General features: G+C 41.8%; 1 protein-coding gene across 2 annotated transcripts in view; it reads right to left on the minus strand.

Annotated features, from left to right (window-relative positions):
• Window positions 1–24,293, minus strand: part of EP300 (E1A binding protein p300) — a 63,705-nt gene that overhangs the window by 18,083 nt on the left and 21,329 nt on the right. The window contains exons 3-20 of one of the 2 annotated variants that reach the window (XM_055807680.1): window positions 21,397–21,573; window positions 19,615–19,876; window positions 18,734–18,847; window positions 17,588–17,824; window positions 14,577–14,670; window positions 14,110–14,244; window positions 13,562–13,679; window positions 12,884–13,058; window positions 10,704–10,781; window positions 9,724–9,833; window positions 9,085–9,240; window positions 7,585–8,025; window positions 6,865–7,053; window positions 5,805–5,961; window positions 4,910–5,028; window positions 3,376–3,615; window positions 2,723–2,811; window positions 195–275 (exon numbers count right to left, since the gene is read on the minus strand). In XM_055807680.1, coding sequence (XP_055663655.1) covers window positions 195–275; window positions 2,723–2,811; window positions 3,376–3,615; window positions 4,910–5,028; window positions 5,805–5,961; window positions 6,865–7,053; window positions 7,585–8,025; window positions 9,085–9,240; window positions 9,724–9,833; window positions 10,704–10,781; window positions 12,884–13,058; window positions 13,562–13,679; window positions 14,110–14,244; window positions 14,577–14,670; window positions 17,588–17,824; window positions 18,734–18,847; window positions 19,615–19,876; window positions 21,397–21,573 — 2,972 coding nt within the window. The remainder of the gene's footprint in view (window positions 1–194; window positions 276–2,722; window positions 2,812–3,375; window positions 3,616–4,909; window positions 5,029–5,804; window positions 5,962–6,864; window positions 7,054–7,584; window positions 8,026–9,084; window positions 9,241–9,723; window positions 9,834–10,703; window positions 10,782–12,883; window positions 13,059–13,561; window positions 13,680–14,109; window positions 14,245–14,576; window positions 14,671–17,587; window positions 17,825–18,733; window positions 18,848–19,614; window positions 19,877–21,396; window positions 21,574–24,293) is intronic. The other variant, XM_055807681.1, reaches the window with a different exon arrangement.

The following is a 24,293-nucleotide window of genomic DNA, read 5'->3' on the forward strand; positions in this document are numbered from 1 at the left end:
ACATTTCAGTCAGTCCAGATTTTAAAGAAAAAAATCTACAGCACAAGTCCAGGCTCTTATGAAGAATATCTCATCTACCTTTGGCCAGCCTACAAACAGGAAGGGTTGCCTAAAACTAAACTTGTTCCCTTTGAGAAAGCACTATAGGCCACGACACAGCTTACGAATGCACAGGTCAAACACAAATAACTCACGTCTGAGGTTGTGATGGGTCGTCTCCCAGAGAAACACTCTCCCCTTGGATTTCGTTGAAGCACTTCTCACAGAAATGATACCTGTCAGCAAGAAGGCCATATTTGGGTGAACTGCTCCGTCCACACAACACAGCCCAAGTCAAGCAACGAAGCCACCAATCACAGCAGGCCAAGGAAGGGACAGGAGCAGAGAGCAGGTCATCAACGGCGACAAGGATATTCAATGATGCAGATTTATGGGCCCCACATTGTGTTTGGTTCGTTTGTTTTTTTGGTTTGGTTTGGTTTTGGTTTTTGGTTTTTTTTGCGCAATCAAAGCCAAGTGCAGACAATGACAAGCATGAAGAAGAAATAAAAAAAATAACACACAAAAACAAAGAAATAGGGGTTTACAGGACAAAACCAAAAACACAGAAGCAGGACAAGACAACACAAAGCAGAAAGCCAAGGCAAAGCACAGATTAGCATTAAATCTCTCAAATGGGTTCACAAGCAGCAAATGATTAAAGCAAATTGAACAAGAGTATTCCATTTTAGCATACCCATACCCTCTTCATTTTAATAATCCATGCCAAGTACAGCAAAGAATTAAAATGAGAAAGAGGAAAGAGCAGAAGGAAGAACTGCTACTCTGACTTGTACATCAGCACAGCAGTTCTGTTGGCAGGAGGGTCTGCAGATCAATGGAAGGAAGATAGTCTTCCATCTTAAGTGTGTAAATGCTGAAAAGCCACAGGATTCTCTCCCACTTGAAAGGGAAAGTTAAACATCAGAAGGCTTCGAGAACAAAAAAATATGTCCTCAAAAATCCTACGGACATCACAGAACTGTCAAACCGTGTGTTAACTACATACCTAACATGAACTACATACATAATAGTCTACATAGATATGATTTTGCCATAGTCCAGTTGGTGTGTAGAATAGTCCAGGCATCAATACAGCAAGCATTACAGAGAAGATTTTATTTATACTTGAATAAAACAGTGATTAATTCAAGATTCTACCCCAGCCCTCAAAAATGTTCTAAAACTGTGGCCTCTCTGTTACTAAGGTATGTTAACTGAGTGCACAAGACATCTAAAAATAGAAAGAAATAAAATTCAAAGTTTTTTAATATAAAGCCACACAAGCCAACAGTACAGCAGCTGTTAAGCTAAGACGACAGGTCTCAACCTTCTCTCCCAGTTTTCATCTGAGATAATGCAGAGAACAGCAGTTCTGGAACTATACATTTCAGACCACAGACATATATGCCATGTGTGTATATAACGTAATTTACAAGTGACATATATGCACCTGTTACAATAAAAATATTCCCTTCTAATGTTTGAAAACATGTAAAGCGTGTCAGATATTCAAAAAATAGTCTTTTGGTCCATCTAGTGCTTGCTCATAGACAAACATAAGCAGAAGACACTGACATGATATGAGTAGCTCTACACTATGCAAGTCTAAAACTACAATAGTTATTATTGGATACTATGACCTTATTTTCTACTACTTCACTCCTAAAAACCTCCATTCAGTGCAATAAACCTTTATGAAGACTAAGAAGGTTAAGGTATCTCCTGTAGCTCTTTGGTTGGTTGCTTCCACCTAACCAGGTGCTTAAAGAAAACTACAATTCTTGCAAAATTTTCTTGGCTTTCAGGTAAAAGCCTTAAGTGTTTTTGTTGTTCTGCAGGGTTTTCCTGTTTAAGGTGTTAGAAAGAATGGAGAGCAGGAACTAAACTCATGGAGGTGCCATAGCTTGGAGGTAATCAGCCCTCTGCCCTAACAGGTGCATTCTGGTGACAGGCCATAGGATATGGGAATGTTAAAGCAGGCATTTCTCTGCTTCTTCCTGCCTTGCTTCCCCAACTGGCAAAGAGATGCCTAGTGAGAACCCTTCTTCAGAAGTCAAATGGGTTTAAATCCTTTAATAAACCCCAAGTCAAAAAAATTATTCAAAAAGAGCCGTAGAAGTGACAGCACTTTACAGAGCTGCCGACAGCTACTGCAAGACAACTCAAAAGAAACTTCAGGAGAAAAAGCAAGTATCAATCTACTGAAGATCTGAATACACAACTCTTCCAGTGAAGATTTGCATCACAAAAATAAGTTTGCTTTTCAGCGTTAACATCATGAGAAAAACAAAGACTTGCCAAGTATAGTATGTATTATGAGCATTAACACACTCGCTGCATAGTTTACTCAATGTTCTGCGTGAAAAATACTGCTGCATAGTAGGAAGCAAAGACAACAGACTTGTATATAGAAGATATAATTAACTGCAGGATAAAAATTTAGTAAAACATCACGTTTCTGCAAACAAAAGAGGAAAAGCAAAGGCTGCAGTGAACTTCTGCAGAAAAAAATCATTAACACACAAGGAAAACTACTCAAGGGCACTTCGAGCAAGTTTTTATCTTAAAACACATAGGTGTACACATATAAAGAGGGTGGGGTGTGTATGTAAATACATGCATGCCTTTAACAGATGGATTGCAGCATGCAAAAAACCGCACCAAGTAAAGTTTTCCTTACCTGTTCTGGTAACTGTAGTAAGTGGCATCTCGAGGAATTGTGCATAGCTGTTTCCCATAGCAACACAAAGTCTGTGGTGAGAACTCCAACTGCAAAGAGGAATGGGTCCTCTTAGTACTCGTACATGTTGTCACTTGCGCTCCATGGGAAGCAAGTGTGACCCAGACAACGTTCATTTCCACCTTACTCTGAGCACACATCTGACAGTACAGCAAGTGTATGAAGTGCTAGTCATAAAGTGTTCAATGGGCTGTTATTCTCAAGTTAGCCCTTCTCCAAAGATGGAAAGCATATCAAAACAAGACAATGGAAACACACAGTCTCAATATGCAGTGAAATAGAGAACACTTCTTCTGCAGTAACAAAATGACATCTGTTTAATTTGCAATAGCAAACAGGTTCACCCTAGTCAAAATAAGCCTTCAGTTACCAACTTCCACCCCAAGGGCTCATATACAAATAGATGATTTAAGCACTAGATAGAATTAGAAGATCCATAAAAACCTCAAAAGCAGATTACTCAGGACCGCTAAATCCTGGTAAACTTTCAAAATTTTTGACACACCATAACTGCTAACAACTGCAGCTGCTGTGTTTTTCCAGCCTTCAATACAAGGAAGCAAGCAGCAGACTAAAAATACATATTTTCTTACCTTTCTTCCACAGCAATAACCAAGGCTCTGCATAACTGGGTCAATTTCTTGCTCAAACACCTCTGCCAGTTTGGAACAGTACTTATATACCCGGGATGTTTTGCGGTTATACAACCAGGCATTATTGAACATGAGCCAGATGTCATCTACATATTGCCACGGTTCCTGATACTGTCCTGTGTCTAGCTTCCTCTTGATAGTAGAGAGGTCCATGGGGTTCTTCACTATGTCAAAATAATCCTGCAAGAATACACAGCATATCAAAACACTACTACAGAACTAGGTTGTGACATGACAGCATGTACATTCTCAGCATATAAATTCTTATGCAGTGTATCAAGAAAAACAGGTTCCTCCCTGACTTGATTGTCAAACTTCTTGTGACATACAATGAAGTCTCTAAATAACACCGTATCACTCCCCAGTGCTTTTTTTTTCCTCATTATTCCCTTATTTCTCAGGCTCTATTACTCTTCCACTCCTGATGAAAAAAGCCACTCTAATTTTAGTCAGCAAAACAAGTACTACAACAAGTAGGAAATAGCAATGTTTCTACAGCCACTGTGACCTGAGGATATGCACATGAGCATTAATAGATAGCTCCTGGTTTATAGTAGACCAGACAACCTAATAAACAAAAAGAAACCACTTTATTAGTTGATAAAAGATATCATGCCTCCTCTAAATAATGCCTTTTTCCTATTCCTTCCTCCCTCCCCCCCTCAGTTATGGGACCACTTCTACAAAAGTCCTCAAAATGACAGCCAATTGAGAGCCTGTTAAAGAATATCAGCAATATTTATACCTGCTTTGAATACAGCAGGCCTTGAATTTCTGCAGTATCTATCCTAAAACACCCACACCAAAACCAAACAAAAAAGCCTTTCAGGCAAGAAGTGTTGCTCAAAGTACCTAAAAATAGGACTTCTATCTATACATATTTGTGTATAAATAGTACTTCTGTGGTCAATCCAGAAGTTTAAAAGATAAAATCCTTGAAGGATAGTAATGTCTTCTGAAAACAATTCTAAAATAAGCAGAAAATTCAACCTAAACAAGAACTAGAACTTCCAACGTCTCTTTCCTTGCTTCTAACAGATTATTAATCATTGGTGTGTTTTTGTTTTTTTTTTAAAGTGGTCTTGATTGTCTTAATGTCCCTTATTTCAGCGAAGTTTTCTATATGATGAGAAACACCTATGGAATTCAGCAACAGAAGCATCACAACATTAAGCAACATCCATAAAAAGCCCACACAGCACCAGGGATCTGTTGGTGATCACTTCAATGTATGGTACACCTGCTTATTTATCAAAAGGAACACAGAGCTTAAACTTCTGAAAAAACAAACTTTCCTAAGTCAGACATTGTGTGTCTCACTGCCTAAGCTAAACCTCTTCAAATTCATCAATATAAAAATGTTAACAAGACAGACTTAAGCTGTTCTCAAACAGGTATGCCATAATACGGTAGTTCTGCCATAATACGGTAGTTCTGAATTAAAGCCAGAAAAGGATCTTGCTAGGATACTCACAGGAATTCCTAGTAGCTGGGGATCTACAGGCTGTCGAAATGGAAGAGACTCTGGATCCTGACGGTAAAGTGCCTCCAGTGTTGGCATAAGCGCCTGCCGTAACTCCTCTGGCTTGAAAACTTTGAAAACCAATCAACATTAGAAAGATAGCAGAAACAGCTGTAAGGAAGAAACATGCTGGAAAAGGTGAGGTCTCTGAAAGAGACTATAGACAATGGGTTTAAGGTACTTAGCACAGTTTGTTTGCCCTCTGCAACACTGAGCTCTGAGGAGAATATTAAAATGATCACCTAGACCAGGGGTCCTCACACTTTTTCAACAGGGGGCCAGCGTGCAGATGCAGTGGCAGGCAGTCATCTGCAGCTGCTTGGTTTCCCCCCCCAACCCCCGGTGGGGAGGAGGGGGAGTTCTGTAAATACCGGGGGCTGGATTGAGGACCCTGGGGGGCTGTATCTGGCCTGCAGGCTGTAGTTTGAGGACCCCTGACCTAGACACAAGGAAATGGTCAAGATATTAAAGAATATCTCGGGGTGTTTTTTATCATAGGAGGACACTGCTAAATTTAATAGAGCTAGTTTACATTCCAACAGCCCCTCTCTGAGGTCCCAAGAAAAAAATTGTCTACAAAATCTGTAACTGATTAGTATTTCAAATCTCTACTGTACTGACAATTTTACTGGGGCTTAATGTCTAATACTACCGCCTTAAAGAACTAACCTAAAGCCAATTACAAGCACATTTTACGTTACTAGATATTTTTGTCCAAAAGCCATAAAGAACATCCATACAAGCCTACTGATTATCAATGAAGATAGCTCAGGTGTTTTTTTCCCTGCCCTGAAGATTACTCTAGGGAGATGCAGTGAGTTTCAGTCAAAACAGTGTTCGTGCTTACTTTTTTTCTTAGACTGCCCAGCTGCCGGAGAAGACTGAGTAGCTGGAGTAGCAGGTCTTTCTTCCCCCTCCGATACTTCAGTCTTCACTTCAGATTTCTTCTCTTCTTGCTCCATTGGGTCTGGTTTACACTCCTCCACAACTGGTTCTGCTTTAAGCTGGAAAGTAGTTTGGAGCCTGTCACTTAGTCTCCTGTGTAGTCACCCACCCATGTTCCTGTCTTTCAAACCTATCTGGCATCCTGCCCACCACTCTGCCCTAGAATTAAGAGCACCTAATTTATAGTCAAAAACTTGCCTAAAACTTGAGCAGATGTGCTAGAACAGATCTTTAAACACTGCAGTAGTAGCAATGATGAGCTGCTAACCAGTTTTGAACCGCAAGCAGACACACAGGTACTCATCAGGCAGGTCTGAGTCTCTCGTACACAACATGACAAGCTGTCAAGAGCCCAGTAAAGCACCCCATCACGTACATACAGAATTATAAAATCATTTAGGTTGGAAAAGACCTTTAAGATCACCAAGTCCAACTGTAAATCTAACACTGCCAAGTCCACCCCTAAATCATGTCCCTAAGCACCACATCTACACGTTTTTTTAAACGCCTCCAGGGATGGTGACTCAACCACTTCCCTGGGCAGCCTGTTCCAGTGCTCGATGACCCTTTCAGTGAAGAAATTTTTTCCTAATATCCAATCTAAACCTTCCTGGCACAACTTGAGGCCATTTCCTCTCATCCTAATATCTGCTAGACTAATATTTAACAGCTGCCAGTAACACCTTAAGGACTGACCTGAATGCCCTCTTACACTGGCATTTACCAAAAAGCCTCACAGCTGCAATCACATTATCATGGTCCTTCCTGCAGCCACTGGCTTCTACCACCATTTCACCAGACCCTTCTTTAGGAAGGAGTAGGGGAAGATGACAATTAAAACAGCAGCAGGTAGCACCTACAGCTCTCATTGAACTGTGGAAGGAATGGCTAACATGGAGACAGAAAGCATCTAGCAGCACTAGATAAAGCTATTCTACCCAACAACTGGCTGACAATCTCACCTCAGATTTCTCCTCCATTTGCAGCTCTGTTTGTTCTGGTTCCCCTTCATCTGTTTTAATATCAATTTTCACTTCCTGCAAGGGTGGCTGCTGCTGCTCTGGAACAGTCTGCTGAGAGTTCACCTCTGTGCTGCTTGTGGATGGGGGATTGGATACCTGCCCATCAATACTTACAGCTGGCTGTGAAAGCTGAGGGAACAAAACTCACATTACAAACAGGCTCCTAATAAAACTTATTTTTCTTTCTGTAATCTACCTTTTACATATACTAATTTCCACCAAATTTAAATGCACTCTAGTCCTACTTGCTTCACCTGAAGAACATAGCACTGCACAACACCCAACTACAGAAAAACATGCAACAAACATGCACTGGAAGGCCTGGTACACAGAAAGTTAAGTACTGTTTCCCTATTGTACACCACCACCATGCACATGTAGACATAACTAAAGACTTCATCCATGCTTCACAGTGAATTTCAAAACATGCACTAGAATTCTGAAAAACAGTCCCTCTCTGGAAGCACCAGATTATCTATAGACTTGTCTTGATGCAGAAAAGGTTACCTCCCAAATGCAAGAACACCCTATATTGATATTAAACATGCCAGAAGCTACCTCCATTATCACAGACACGCAAAAAAATAAAAAGACCAACTGAAAATTAAGCCTTACACTTAAAACATTTGCAGGAAAAGCACAATCAAAGTACTTCCTTACAGGTGTTGTGGGGTGCTGAGGCTGCAGCGGTGCTGTTGGTGTAGGAACAGATGCAGTCGTGCTCTGCTGTGACAAAGGTTGCTGCTGTTGCTCTGCAGAAGGGGTAACTGGAACCGGAGGCTGGACCTGTGGAGGCAGCTGTGCCTGCGGAGGTGTTGGAGTTTGCCTTTGAGGGGGGTGCATAGTTTGCGACTGTGGTCCAGGTGGCATTGCCTGAGGAGCAGGTGTGGGGGCAGTAGTGGCAGCTGCTGCTGCCTGCTGTTGCTGTGATCCCAAGCCTGGGGGTGTGTGGTGAGGTGTTGGGGTTCGACTAGGTACTGGGGAAGGAGAATTTCGGTGTATGGGAGGCTGTGGAAGAGGTGGGCAGTGAATATGGCTCCCTTGAGAACCTGGAGCCATTGCAGGAGAATTCACAGGACAGGAAGCGCTGGTCATTTGTGCCTGTGGGAAAACAAGTACACATTTGCAATGACTTGAAATAGAAAAGAGAGATAAATTGCTGTCAAATGGCTGCTTTCTCACAGTTTCTGGCATACTTTAAAAAAATGTGACAAACTATCTGGTTTGTTTTTAAAAACTTTATTTCAAAAGGAGAAATGGTCTACTAGATTTATTTTGCTCCACACAAACATAAAGCTGTTTTGTAATTTATTTAGCTCTAAAAGAAATTTCAGTACAATAACTTGTACTTTTTGATATATTTAAAGACTGACACACCTACACTACCAGTTCACAAAACATTTCTTTCTAGAATTGCAGATTTGTACATCCTGAATATGGGAAAATGCACCCCAGTGAAAAATTGCATTCCAATACTTAGTGTGCCCATGCCCCCCCACCAAGACTAGAAACTGAATTTATCATCAGAAATAAAAGTACAGCTGTAACTGTACCATTATAAGATTACAAAAAAATTGTATTGGTCAAGGAAAAAAGCTGTCACTCCACAATAATCTTGCCTGCAAACTAGGAAGAAGCATCAACGAGAAGCAAACTGACGTTCCCTACTTCTTCCTGGCCTGAAAGGTTCTTGCTGAAAAGGGAGAGGGAGAGGACAGAAAGGAAACTGCTAGACTGTAGTAGTGATAACCCTCCTATCCCCCAAAGCCAGCAACACACATTGGTCCTGGATAGACATGCCTTTTTATGACTTATGCCAGCACCTCTTAATTTCTCAGGCTCTGCTGCTCTGCTGTTCAGCATGAAATTCTTAACTACTGCATGCTGAGTAACAATTTCTTCTTTGTTCCATGAAAACAAACTTTAAAAAATTCCTTTGTCACACTTAAACTTAAGCCTGAGAACATGCCAATAACGTTTCACTCTTGCCAGTCCCAGAGCTACATCAGGAAGATGCAGAGTCTCGATAAGTGAATTTGGTTGACTATAATTCCAAAAGTAACTTGAAAAAACAAGTTGTTCTCCATTACTACCAATTGAACAGTGAAACCAGTATATGACAGTGCCCACTGACACCACTTGCAGAAATCAGAAGCTTACTTGAGAAACTGGTGTCTGATTGCCAGGCTGAGTCATAGGCATGCTTGCTGTGTTCATTCCCGGTGAAGAAGCAGGGAACTGGGTCTGTTGTAGAAACTGGTTCTGACCAGAAGGCTGGCCAACTCCTGGCTGCTGCATACGTGAAGGAAACCCCATCTGTTGGAAAAGAAAGGAACTGATTTCACAGTGTGCATACACCCTCCGCAAATTTTAACATAAAACCCCCTTTATCTTGTTGCAGAAATAGATGCTTGCCACTTATCTGTAGGATACAACATGGAAAGTGTTGTTATAGCTCATCTCAAAAGAAAGAAATTATGAAAATTACCCTTATAAGCAAAGGAAAAGGATATTGAGTTCAGATTGAGACTGTAACTTAAGATTTAGTTTTGCTCCTTGTTTTAAGGATGCGACAGCACAAAAAGCCACTTAAACTTAATTTTTAGGCAATTTTTACTGCTAAGATGTAAAGGCTTACCATAGACCAGAGAAATCTTTCAGTGGAGATGCAAAAGGAGGAACCAAGGGTCAAGAGAAAGAAGAAATAATGCTTGATTTTTCTAAATTTCTTTAATTATTTAAAGGAAACCACAGCCAAGAGAAGCAGAACTGTGAGCTCAACACAAAAGGCACACTGACCTGGTTCATGGCCCCAGCCTGGCTTAGCTGTCCAGGGTGCTGAAGAGGAGGGGTTTGCCGGGGTCCCATCGGTGACAGCTGCATGTTCATCTGGCCAAACTGATTCATTCCTGTGCATTTGTGCCAAAAAAAACTTATAAACAAAGGCCTGAAATCTCCTTTGGGTACCATTCAACATTTGGAGAAGAAATGCTGTCACTTTCTCCCTAATTTTGTTTTCTAGCAATCAGTTTTCAAGCATGCGATACTATAATGGAAATACTTCCTCCCATCAACCAGTTACATGGAATAATTTTAATTATAAAATGTAGAAGCTACCACACTCCTTCAGAATACAGACTAAAGGTTTTTTTCCCCCTGAAACACGTTTCCATTAACTGTTATCAAAGCTCTTCTGAAGTTTGAAAACTACTTTAGTCCACAATAACCAATAGTGTACATCTACTGCTGAAGATCAACCTTCTACAGAAAGTTGTGTTACCTTAATTATGTATTAGAAATTCACTTACTGAATCCCAAACTGAATCTCCACTTCCTTAAGTACTTTGTATGCTGGCTACAATACTTCTTGAATTTGTAACAAAAGTTCTGCTCCTGCCTTCTGAGCAGTAATCCTTGCCATCTTCCCTCTGCCACCAACCTGTCCTCATCTAAGCTGGCTAAGTCCAGTGTGCCTGACTGACCCCGCTGTCCTGTGTTCACTTACATGATCTGAAGTTCCAAAAGCATCAAGTTCTTTATTTAACAAAGCAAGCAGCTAACATGCAGCTCAAATTCACAAGATCATAAAATGCTATTAGATATAGTTTTTTAATCTCTTATATATATAGCTATCTAAGTATTATACAATATAGATAGCTATTCTCTTTAATCAAATGGGAAAACCACAGGTGAAACAAGGGCTATGACACTTCAGCAAGAGCTGCCCAGTTCCAAGATTCCTTTAAAATAACAGTAGCCAGTATTCTTCAAATATTTACCTGGCTGTGCCTGCATGCGATTCATCATCTGGTTTGGCACATTGGCACGTATTAGGGCTGGATCAGGAAGAGGACCATCTGGAAAAAAAGATATTGGAATAAGACCATGGCATTTAGAAGACCACCAGGTTTTATCCATCAAACATTTTAGTAAGAATTACACAGTAAAACCCACGTGTTAAAAAAACATAAAAATGTGCAGACACAGTCCAATAACTCTAAACACCCCTCAAGAGACGTCAAAGCATTAAGCAAAACCAAAGACTTCCTTGAAAATATAAGCATGTCCCATTGACAGAAATATCCTCTGACAGAGTCAGCTTTCAGAAATTGATGACAAATTTTAAGTAGGTTAGCAAGGTTCAACAACAAACCAAGTAGATCATGAACATTCCAAACCACAATAACTTCTACAGACCACTCTACACTGTTACTGCACCTCCAGATTTAAAACACTACGAAAAATACTCTGTTGCACCACATAGTTATGAAAGCTCTGAAGTTTCAGAACTACTAGAGTACATAAGTAACTGCAAGTGTAGTATCTGCTGCCAAACTTTCTACAGAAGTTACAGCAAATAAAGTCACAGCATCAACATTTAAAAGTCTTTCTTAGATCTTAGTAATGCACCTTGGTACACCCTATTTTGACTTCAAGCATAAAAAGACCTAGAGCTGGATTTACCAAAAGACATCCAAATTTAAGTAGGAGAAAAAGAACTCCAATGAAGATTCTTGCAGCATATGCCTAGAGCTACTGAATCTTTCTGCAGGGTTAGCGAGGGGGGGGGCAGGAAAAAGTTTTTTGTCTCCTCAGTTGACTAATTCAAATTTTAACCTGATCTTCTTAGGCAACTTATTAGTCACTGACAGCTATACATTTGTTTCCATGAGATGCCTTAAGAACTGCATTTTTAACTGTAAAGTATCTAAGAACATGAAAGAATCATGGGGAAAACTCCCTTTTCTTCTGAGAATGAAGCTCTCAGAAGGGAGTTGGCAGGGGGGTGGGTGTGGGTGGGCAGTGCTCTAGAAAATACGTTTGCAAAACTTGCAGTTAAAGAAAGACTACTTCAGTCTCCAAAGCGATTAGTCCAGAATCACAAAGGGAAAAAAAATATCTTGGAAGCCGACTGTGGCTCAAATAGTTAATAAAAATATGATTTAACTGTAAAAGAGAACTAAGAGTATGGTACGCAGTTTTATTTAGAAAGGTACAGTTTAAGATCCTGTATTTCAATTACTTACAGGATTTAACTGGAAATACAAGACTGCAAGGTCAGTAGATGCCTCTCTTCACTTTATAACTAAAATTATCACCCACAATACCCGTTTTTTCTCTTACCCAAATAAAAATATACTAGATACCTGACAGCCTACAGTAGTTTGTCCCTTCCTAATGGTGTGAATCAACATTACACTCTTTAGAAGCATGATAGTTTTGATCATTAACCCCTTTCCAAAGTAAAATTTTGTTCTAATATACAAATGCATGGTTAACAGGGATAACAACAACAACAACAACTAATTGTAATGACTGGTGATTATGATGATGATAATATTAATAATCTATTTAGCATTAGGAAGGTCAATTCAAGTAACAGAACTACTGTGAAACAGAAGACAGCTGCATGAGGACAGAAGTGAAATCTGGTTTTGATTGCATGCTTGAAAGGCCATTTGTCTGAAAAAACTAAACATTTCATGGAACAAGCACAATCTAAACTTTCAAAGGCATAAATACCTAAGCACACCATCATACTCTGCTTTGAAACAACAGTAATAGCGATGATCATTTTAAACATCACAAAACTGAAAATTATGAAAATATTTCTCTTATAGTAACTGAAGTTATTGTTAAATTAGTATCAGTAGATTCTAACTGTAGCAGTAAGTTCTATAATGTTAAGGATGCAACTTAATCTCTGTTCCCTCTACCATCCAAGTAAGCGTAATAACTTCAATTTGCTCAGAACACTACACATTTTTAGATAATCCATGGTAATTTACACATAAGCAAAGCAAAGGTTTTGCAAGTACTCCTGAACGAAGAGGAGAAAGTTCTGTCTAACTGTGAGTAAGCCAGGTACCTGTGGAATAGCAAAACGATCACCAGCCCACCAAAATGACAGTACAGGATACCCCTGCACCAGGCTAGCCGGTAACCCAACCATTCTTACTTGCAGACATCCCTGGCTGGGGCTGTCCCATGTTGGGCCCTTGGTTCATGGGAGCCTGTGGCATGCCCGGAGCATTTGGGATCATGTTTTGCTTCTGCAGCCTGGTTCTTCGTTTCTCCTCCAACTCCTTCTGAATCTTATAGATCTTCTCTGCTAGCAAGTGATAGTACTCTGCCTGTTGGGGAGGAATACAAGTCAGAAAGGAGGTGACACACACAGCAAGCAAAGGCAACACGTCCCAGTGATCCAAGCTCGGAAAACAGCTTTCCGTGCACACATTTTGGCTTGGGTCCAGGGTGGCTCTCCCTTTGCAGGGGCTGCCGGGCAGACAGGAGGGCAAAATAGGGCACTGCCGGCAGCCGTGAGACCAACACCAGGCATTCCTCTTCTCGTGTCCAACACTTCTTTGGGAGAACCACAGTGGAGAGCTTTGTGCTGCTTTCAGGGGACTCCAAGAAGCGTCAGGCACAGCACACCCCAACAGGCACCACCCTGACGCCCAGCACACCCAGGCAGAAGCCTGCAACTGGCTGGTTCCCAGACCCCAGCTGGCAGCCCCCGAACACACGCCTCCTCAGCCTGGGAGTCTCAGCCCTGCTTCCCCTCCTCTTCCTCCCCAATCGCTATGGGACCAAGGCAGAGGTACACACGACTGGACAACAGAGGGTGGCATCTCACCCTGCTATTTGCCGATTCATACATATCCCCCTCCACTTTCCGAGCATATGCCACCAGATTCTCCATACGCCGATCCTTCAGTGCTGCAGGGTCAGGAGTCGGAAATATGGCTTGGACTCTGAAAAGAAAGGGGGAAAAAAAAAAAAAAAAAAAAAGAGATGCACAAGTGATCAGGATGTCCCCGGGCCAGGAGGACATCAGCACTAACCCCAGTGACCTGAACGCAAAGCAGCAAGCAAACCTCCTGACAGACTGAGGCACTGCTCCCGCTCCTGGGGGACACTGCCCTCGTGCAGATGGCTTGAGTACAGAGCGGGACAATTCTGCTACCACGGCCCCAGACCAGGAGATGCAGCTCCATTAACAGCCAGGAAAGCCAGAAAGCACCTTTCAGGCTTCTGCTTTCCCTTCTCACGCACCCTGACACAACTCCCTCCGTGCCCCTTAGGTTTGGGAGCCGGGCTTCCTCCTGCCCCACACACCATCACCGCCCAGCTCAGAGGCAGCAACTCCCCCAACAGTAGATTGTTCTGATATGAGCTACTCACAATTTATGAACAAGGTGGTTTCGAAGATCCTGAGTAATGTCTTCATGCCACTGCTTTCGAATTCCAGTATTGGATGGTTGAGCTGTTGGCATGGCTCCCAAACTGGCAACGCTGGCACTTTCACTCATCATGGGGCTTCAAAAACAGAGCAAGAATTGAGGGCAAAAGTCTAGCCCAAGCTTAGTCATCTTACAGTCATAGCCTCTTTTAGAATAATGTTAGGACAAAGTGCTAGTTCAGCCATTCCCTAATCAATGGACAAACTCTGCAGAAACAGCTGCACAGACACCAAAACAACGCCGTGAAAAAGTACATGCTGTACTACCCAAGGATTTGGAAACCTGCAACAAAAGCTACAAAATCCAAAGGGAGAGATAGCCATCAATGGCATTTACCCCACTGTTTATGCAAGAAGTGCCATGAGATCAAAACAAAATCACTGGGGTGCAAAGAATAATTCAACTTACTTTTGAGAATTCATTGTTGAATGCAACATTGAGTCAGGCAGCAGATTAGGGGCTTGAACCCCTACTCCTCCATTCACACCCATTGGATTTGCACCTAGAAAACAGAAGAACAAGTCTTCTTAAACAAAAAGCCCATTTACTTTGCAAAATAAGTAATTGCTCGGCAATAACAAAGGTCTAGACTTTCAACTACTTTGACTTTTGTGAAGGGCATTTAACTACCTGTTGCTGTCTTTACCCTTTTCCTTTCACCAACTTAGAAAAAGTCTGAGGCACAGCACTGGTGATGACCAAGTGAAGCATCAAACCATACTACCCCTCTGCCCATCTTCTTGAACTTCTCAACGAACAAGCAACTTCAATTTGCTGCAAACTTTACGTACCAGAGTCCCTTCCTGTGACTCCCTAACTAAAGATTCAGCATTACCAACCACTTCTGCTTTTTTTCTTTAGAAGCGCCTGGGTTTTCTTGTCATTCAGAGGCTTAGGATATATATTCACAAAGGCTTCACAGACTTAAAACGTCAGCTACCGCCTACATCTGGCAAGGTCCCCTCTCACCCACTCCATACTTAAGGATCCTACAACTTACTCCCATGTTTGTACTAAGAAGGAAAATCTGACAACCCTTTGCAAGAAAAACCTCTACTGCTTTCCTGCATCACAGATCTGAATCACCATAAATAGTCAAGAAAAATGCAGCATATTTCTGTCTGCAGCTTCTGAATAGATCACTTTGTGAATTGATGGCAGCATGAAAGCTGTTAACAAGCTTCACATGTATTTAGGACATCTGAATCCTACAGAATCGGTATTTCAAGAAAACTAAAACGCTGCGTACAAGAGAAGTCCACTGAAGTTAAGTGTATCAAGCCTAGTATTTACCTCTAATATCACAACCGAGTGTTTAATGGTCTTTTCATAAAGCTGCCTCCAGCCTCCCTTGCCTTAGCCACTTTCTTCCCAAATTCACTGTGTCGAGAACAAGCTGCTGTAGAAGACAACTGTCAACCTTTGCCTTAACTCTCACTTTTTAACTGCCAAACCCTACCATTTGTTTCATCTACTTAGGACTGCATCTTTTCACATCGCAGTCCTCACCAAATCCTGCTGCTTCTCATAAAATACCCCCACTGTCATGTAGGAATTACCAGGTCATGGCCTATCTCACCTGCTGCAATTCCCTTCTTAGCCACCAGCTCCTAATAATGAAACTATAGTCAAAAGTCTACACTCTCCATGCTTGGCTTTTCTACATTAAGCTTCAGCTCCACATCCCCCAAGTGCTTTTCAACCCCATCTCACTGGATCTTATCAGCACTACAAGGAGTGCCCAATAAAAACACACAGAGACCAAAAAGAGTGTGTCTACTAAAAAACAAATACAAACAAAAGAAACAGAGAAGCATTTTGCTTCAGAAAAAAGGATGACATTCCTTTCAACCTTTCAAGGCCTTAACTATACCATTTTGGAGCTCCTAGAAATTAACTTATCTGTAAAACACTCTAATGCACAGTAGAAAACTGTATTATTTTAACCTAATTGTTTTAAGACAGCTCTCAAGACCCTTCCCCTCCCTATTTTTTTTTTTTTTTTAGAAGTTGTACATACTGGAAGGCAAAGTTTTAGCAGTATACAAGTCACATGCAACCTATGAGGAACAATCACGTCATTAACAACTCTACTCTACCCAACAGCCTTTTCCTGAGTAACTCGGGAGTAGTAGCGTTTCCTTTGGCACTGAAACAGCGCATCAAGCTGCAGCCTGCAACCAGCTGCTGCTTTCCTCTGCAGCCTCTCAGGTCCTTCATCATAGAATCCCTGTGCAGCACTTATTCCATACACAAGCCTGTCATAGGGCATATAGGCAGGATCACTGCAATCCCATACAAGCCTGTGATAAAGCTCTACCAGCTCATCTTTCCTCTTTTCCATTAAAAAAAACACAAGCAACTCAAGCAAAGAGCTGGGGGTGAGAAAAATTCCTGTGACAGTCTCAAGCCATCATAATTAGATTTAATGCTTATAAAGGTCACCTCATTTGACACCAGCGATAGGTTAGAATTAACTGCACTTCAAATTAAAATGCTTATGTAGTCTTTGGTGATTTTCCAATAAGCCACTCAGACAACTTACATCTATGTGAGTCCACATGACAGGAATCTGAGAGAAAGTCTGTTATTTACTACTTTTCCTTTTAAAAACCAACATTACATATCTGAGATACAACTGTAAAATGCTGTAGTCTGAGTGACAAGGAAGTACACTTGAGCACAAGCATTCCCCATGCATGCATTTCCAATTAAAAACTCCTTAAAAGCCCGAAACTTGCACTACAGTACAATTATAAAGCTACAAAAGAACATCAAATAAAATGCTTTGGAAAATTGGTTCTCAAAAAAAATAAAGTATCATTTTTCCAAAGAAAATACTCTTCCCAGAGAACTTTTCCAAGAGAAGGCATCTGGCCCTCTACTGTTCCCATTCCACTGAGAAACTTGCTATCTCAAGTCTAAAATACTGCAAAGCCATTCCTTTTTCAAGTTAACTGGCTGTATTAAGCTAGTAGGTAAAGAAAATTTGCATTAGATATAGCACAGGAAGGTTTCTTGTAGTTTGTATTTTAACACTGTCGCGACGGAGGGAAGACGCAGTCACTCAATATGAGTGATCAGCAGACTTCGTTTATTGAACCTTACAGTCACCTTTTATGCCTTTTTATAATTAGCTCATACATATTACAAAAGTTAAGCTCATTATTGGTTAGTTGCCTAAATATCAAGCCCGCCCCTAGTTTCTCTTCTGTAGTTATCTGTTCCCACCTGCAACATTCTTTTCCCACCGAAATCTTCCTGTTACTGTGTAACAAGAACAGCCAAAGACAGTGTATTTTTGCTTTACTTCAGGTAAACTGAGAGTGATGCGCATTTTTGTCCAGCCAGCTGGACTATGTCTATGAGACCTTTTTCAGCTAGCCAGTTACCCACATAACACCAGCAGATAAACTTACTCATAGGATTCATAGGGCGCAGACCCTGGGGTGACTGTCCTTGTTGCTGATTCTTCACTTGCGCCTGGGGCTGTGTCTGCATCTGGTTCCCTTGATAGGTCAGTCCGAGGGCTGCGTAGGCTCTCTCAATGGAGCTGGGGTCTATCTGACTGGTAGTGTTTATGCTGGGCGTTGTCTGCTGCCCCACACCCACAGAGCCAGTATTTGCAAGTCCTACTGCAGCTCCGCCCAGCAGCGCTGGAAGAGACACGCCAAGTTAATCAGGACAGCAGGACGTAGCCAAAGAGGTCGGTGAAAACAGGGAAAGAACATAAAGAATGCACTGGCTGTTCGGAACTAAAACATCTCCTTCTAGGAGCGTGCCGAGAAGAGGCCACGCCTGGGAAACTTGTCGTGAAACAGGGAGACAAGTTTCAACCCAACCAGCTATTCCAACAACATGCTGTTTCCCTTTGAGCTACTGAGAGGAAATCCCACTCCAAGTATTTAGGACACATCTGCTTGCTTCAAACTGAAAACAGAGGCACACTATGTCACAGAGGCCAGAGACAGAAGGGTACATACACCTCTTCAGCAGCCACTGTAATGCTTTTTTTCTTCTTGGTTTTAACAAGAAACACCATGGCTCACATTAGTTAGAGAAAAGCCCAAAATAACATTAAGAAAGGAGAAAAAAAAACCATACAGGTAACACAATAATAAAAATCCTGTCACAGATTTTTGGCAGGAAGACCAAAGGGACACAAAGAGAAGGGAAGAGAGACATCTGATGCAAAAAAAGGGTGAAGACAGAAGCAAATATCATCAGGGGTGAAGTGACACAACCCTCTGTGTGTTATGCACATCTGCCTCCAGAACCTGGCCTGCTGGAAGAGGTAGTAGTGAGAAGCCTACCATTTGGAGAGAGCTAGGATGTGTTCACCCTTAACGCTCTCCTGCTAGGAAAATCCAATAAAGCTCGAAAGCTTCCATAAACACTAGCTATCAGAGACAGAAAAATACTGCGTGACTCTAAAGTAAGAGGAAAATCATGTTACATGTTCCCAGGTTCAAGAGGATCATCACTGTCACCTGGGTGCAAGAAAATTAACTCCCAACATGCATTTTATGGTTTATCCAATACACAGAATTCCCCAGCAGACTTACATTGTTGATTTCTTTTGTCCCCAGCATTTTTGAGAGGCAAACATACAGGACAGTCATGTCTCGTACAATTCTTCCAGTGCGAGATGATTTGTCGGGAAGATGCGCAATGTGCCACTGAAAAAGGAAGAATGAAAAAAATTTACAAAATACTGCCAGTATCTCCACATGGTCAACACAAACTGGACAGGGGACAACTGTTTCTCTCTGGGCACACATCTATATCAACACAGGTCAGTGAAGTATTACTTGAAGTAGTTCAGCACTAACTAGCTCTGAAAACATAGCTAGACTCCTTTAAGTACTATTGGCTCAACTAGAGCTTATTTGAATGCTCTGTTATACACCCAAGCCTCCGTCACCCTGGCTCAAAGGACACCACCATACACATCAAGCAGACTACACAAAGCAACTGATACGCCAACAATTTATTGGCACAATCCAGACAAGCCCAGGCTACCAGAAACGTAGCATACATTTTCCTTAGATACTAAGATAGACTAAGAGTTCAACGTGCCAGTAGTAGCTTAATCCCTGGCTAGCTATTGATTTGCGTCTTCCATTTAAGGGGATACAAGTAGACTCCTACTTGCAGATTCCTGCTTTGTGTCTACCCTTATCAGAAGGCACCATCCAAAGGACCTTACAGTGAGTTACGAAGTTAAGCAAAAGATCCTCACTCATCTCTTTGTGCTAGCTTGTCCCATCTAACTCGCATAAACTTTAAAGGCTCAGAGGTTGTTTATGATTTCCATTCTTAAGGAGACAGATAGGTTAAAAAAAATTCTACTTCCTGAGCCATCCACTAGTTCTCCATCTCCTTCCAAGAGATGTTCTCGTCCTGCAAATGTTGACCACCTCTATATAACCACTCCTCCACTTACCCTGGCAAGATTTGCCCGCCTGACAATGTGTCATATGGTTCAGGACATTCTTCATGGTTCGGCAATGAGGGAGGTTGCACTGTCGCACCTCCCCGTTGGCCTGTTCTCGCCGCTGACACTTATGAGCGTGCAAGAGGAGAACGAGTTGCTGCTGAATGAGTTTGCGTTTTTCTGGATCCGCTGTTGGTGCTCCAGACCCCATTCCTTGAGAAGCTGCTGGCCCCATCCCGGCTTGCTGAACTTGGGGAGCCTGCTGTTGGCCCTGGAGAAAGTGGAAAGGAAATTCCCAGAATTAAATCTATTTTTGAGAATAATCCGTTCAGCAAGTAAACAGCAACAACAAAAATCGAAGAAGAGAAACAACTACTACATTCTGTGATTAAGGGAATAGCCCACCTATCTGTAGTTCTGGATGACTCATTAAACATACCCCTTAGTAACCGTACTGGCAATAATTATCTTGCTAGCCACAATTTCCTCCCCATATCACTCTCCTGGTCCTAGCTCTTGCCTTATCAAAGACCAGCAGAACTTTGCACAGGCTTACAAGTTAATTTGTGGTGCTAGACCAACCAGAAAATATTAATAGCACTTTGACCTCAAATCTCCTCCTCATTCTGGAGCCTCAAAAGTTACATTAATGGAAGTAAGCACCTTTTAGAGTGAATGGTTTTCCCTCTATTTCATCATAAGGTGCCCCAACTTGACTGCTCCTACAAAAGCAGAACAAAGGGGAAGTTCTGGGAACCTTTTTCCATCAGGAAACTTGCATGTAGGCATTCAAAGCAAGCATCTCCTAGTCTCTCCTAGAGATGAAGCACAACTTCAGTTCTACAGCACGTATTGTCCTGATGTCAACATCTAGTACTACTCCTGTACTTCTGTTTACTTCTTCAGACTCCTTTGCATATTTCTTCCAGGTGACATTTGAGGATTACTCAGCACAGAAGAGGGGCTTCAGAGACTCTGTGTTGCTTGCATCACTTCAGTTCAACAGCCTTCAGTTTCTAACAGACTCTTCACAGAGGATTTTAGAGGATGTTTCTGGAGAGCTCCAGATTTTTCGGGCTCAGCTACCTGCATTTCTAAACCACAGCTCTCCTGTAGCTTTTCAATACCAGTACTAGCCTTCCATTTTACAAGGAGACTTCACCAATTACTCAGTCTCCTCAGGGTTTGTAGACGTTCCAATATGACTGTAACTTCCTTATTTGCAGCCTGTCATTCTAAACGACAACTGAGATAGTAGCAACTTTTTATTCCTAGGTTCTGCTGGGTAGCAGCTCAACTACAGAAGAGTTACATGCTCTGTTCTGAATACAAGCTTGACAGCTAGGGTTCTGAACAGCAAGTTTTGGCTGCCTCTTTATTGGTTCATAACAACCAACTAGAGTTCCAACTTGCTAGATTTCCAATGTTCATGCTCAGCTTAAAGAAATCAAGTAAAACTCACAGAACTGAGCTCTTTTTAATTCAAAGGTACAGAATTTACCTGGAAATAGGTTTTCAGTAGAGCTATTAAGATCAAGAGATTGGGCCTCCTGGGGTGTGGGGTGGAATGTGAAGCTATATTCAGAAACGTTAATTTGGTGTCCCCCCCCCCCAAAAAAAAAAAAAAAAAGCAAGCATGTAGGGGGAAAAGAGGTAGGACATGTTGCATGTCATACCCCTAACCGTTTTTGCATTATTTTAGAAGCTTAAAACAAACATAGCAACACCAAAGCGTATTGTTACACTTTGGTTTACTACAACATTTCTGGAGACACCTTTCATTGCGCTTACCATGTTAGGCATTCCTGCCCCAGGAACTGGCTTCTTGTCCATTGGAAACTGTGGTAAGCTATTCTGCAGTCCAGCTTTATTTTGCATCTGAGGCCCAAGTCCACTGGCTCCAATCTGCTGCCCAGTATTCTGACTATATGGCTGGCCATAAGGGCTAGGGTTGCTCATCATTCCCATCTAGGAATTAAAATGTTAAGATGTCCAAGTAAGATAGCTTAAGTTCACAATGGAAAAGGTGAATGAATACTTCAGAGAAGCAAGAGCCATCACAGCCACGAACCAGAACGGCAATGCAATACTGACCCACATGCTTCCCTGCTCCTTTATGTGCCTGTATTTACCCATCACACAACCTGACAGTTCCTCAGTGAAGGCTACTTACCAACTTTGAGGTCAGCCATCAGAATTGGCCTGATTATTTCTTTATAAAAGATTTTGTTCAACAGATTTCTCATTTCAGCTTTCCCAATCATTAATTTGTACCATGGGCTATGTAACTCACAAGTTTGGAAGAACTTTTCTGCTCCCTACATCTGTGCAGACTCCAAACAGAGACAAATACCACCTTCATTTATATCAGCAGGGTTTACCCCAAAAACCTCCGACCCAACTGTCAGCCCTCCCACAGCTCATCTCCAGACAGCCATGACAATGCATGTCTGCATTTCCAGTACACAACCATTTTCTATTTAAGAATACACCATAGGCAAAGGTAACACCACACAGTCACACAGCAACTCATTTGCAGTGAGCAGTACTAGAGGTCAAAGGAGATGGTAGGAAGGAACTCTACAAACAAAAGAAAGCTATTGAACCACTCATCCACAGGGGAAGCAGATCCATATTTCATATGAGCTATATGTGTATTAAACAGTTTTAGCATACCAGAATATACCATTTGTTGCCTTGGAATGCCCCAGAACCTAAAGAACAGTTAGGAGCAATCTTACCAATGAAGTTGTTTGTCCTCTGACATTTTTTTTTTTCATTCCTTGCATTCCCGTCTATTTTTCATCGGAAATCTGGCCTTCCAGGACCAAAACAACTAGCCTTAAAGGACCATGAAAAGTGGAGATCTTCGTTAAGATCACCAGGTTCTCACCATTACTCAGGCAGGATCCTTGAGGAGCCATAACTCATAATAATAAAGGCACAAAAATACTTCAAAGAGCCATATTGTTTCAACTCACATTAGCATTTGACTAGACAATGTTCAGTCTCCATAATGCTTTTTGGTAAGTCTGGATGTTTTCCTGCATCTAAAAAAGTGCATACAAGCTCCTATGGTAGACTTGTTTCCAATCACTCCTACATATATTCTCAAAGCATCCCCCCTTCTCAGTAAAACACCTTGTTTCTGCTCCTTACCAAGGTTCTCCAGCCCACACAGGTAAGTCACCTATATGCCCAGAGATTACCTGCAATTCATCAAGCACTCCTTTTTCTGGAGTATCATCTGCCAGCCCATTATAATAGCCTTCAGTTTGCATTTACAAAATAAATGCAACATTAAACCCAAGCTACAGGAAAAGGAACACAAAATCCACTGAAGAACCTGTCACTTGACACATTTGATATGTGCAAGAGAATTCCCTAGAGGAAAACCCCCTCCTCCACATACACTCAATAACCATAATCATCCAGCAGTAATTCATTAGAGAACAATGAAAAGAGTATCTATGCATGGCAGACAAACAAACTATGCAATGATCAGGCAGACATAAAAAAAAACTTCCTTTCCCATCTCCTTTGACACCACCCCTGCTGCCTCTGGACTGCAATGAATACGCATGTGGTGACCAATGAGGCAGCTGCTGCCAAAACCAAACCAGGTAAGACTTCAACCCTTCCTGTCCGTTCCTCAGAAGACCAGTAAGGTCTTATGTGCAAGCTGAGCAGAAGGGAAGAAGAATAAAAAAGTTTTAAGAAGTCGACTAACACTTTCAGGACTCTTCCCCATCATCACTGCTGCCTCAAATCAACCGATTCAAGGCTTAGTGAAGGACTGACAATGGGAATTATTTCCTTAAGTAAACAAGAAACGTCTTCCTGTAAGACAGCCTGATCCCTTTGGCTCCAGAAAGAGATTTGAAAACAGGTACATCCCCAAAACCAGAAATTTCTATGCAAAATGTTCAAATCATTAATGATCATAGCTCCAAAAGTTAGCTGACACCTGAGAGTACACTAAAGCACAGACTATGTTTATGGTGGCCATCAGTAACACCGCCCCCATATGACTGCTGCAACTACTGCTGCTATCAGCCTTAAAAAAAAAACCTAACCAAACAATTCAGAATTGAAGGCTGAAGGCCTGTTTTCACATCCTGGTGTCACAGGGAGAAATCAAGATGTCCAACTCAGACAGCTGGGGACTTCACACATAGATACCAAAGGACTGAGAGTAACTGTGGCCTAATGAGCCAGCTCCATCCTGACTGCAGGGGGAAAACCCAAACCTAGACTTAAAAAAAGCACCTTTGCTATGTCACTGAAAACAAACGCTTTCTAATGGAACTCAGGGGTGAGGTTTGACCATGCCAACCAACCTTTGTATCTACAACACAGCTGGACACAAATTTTATGTGAAACAGCTGGTTCTTTCAAGTGTACTAATCAAGTTGGCTCAGCACAAAGATCTCTGATGTTTTCTCAAGCATGAGCCATCAGCACTGTTTGGGGTGCAAAACCAGCCTTCTCAAACAAGGCTGTCTCCATGGCAGAAACACAAGACTCCACTCTCCCTAGGGCTGAGAACCATCATCCATTCCCAGGTGACTTCTGCTGTACCCCAAGACCTGGCAGCTGCAGACTACATGCCCAGCTCCCAATAGGGGTAATCATCAGTTCCCCATCTCAGCCTACAAGGGAGGCAAAGATCAGAGAAGCACCAGCAT

Source organism: Falco peregrinus, chromosome 6 (assembly GCF_023634155.1).
Source record: "Falco peregrinus isolate bFalPer1 chromosome 6, bFalPer1.pri, whole genome shotgun sequence".
Lineage (NCBI taxonomy): Eukaryota > Metazoa > Chordata > Aves > Falconiformes > Falconidae > Falco > Falco peregrinus.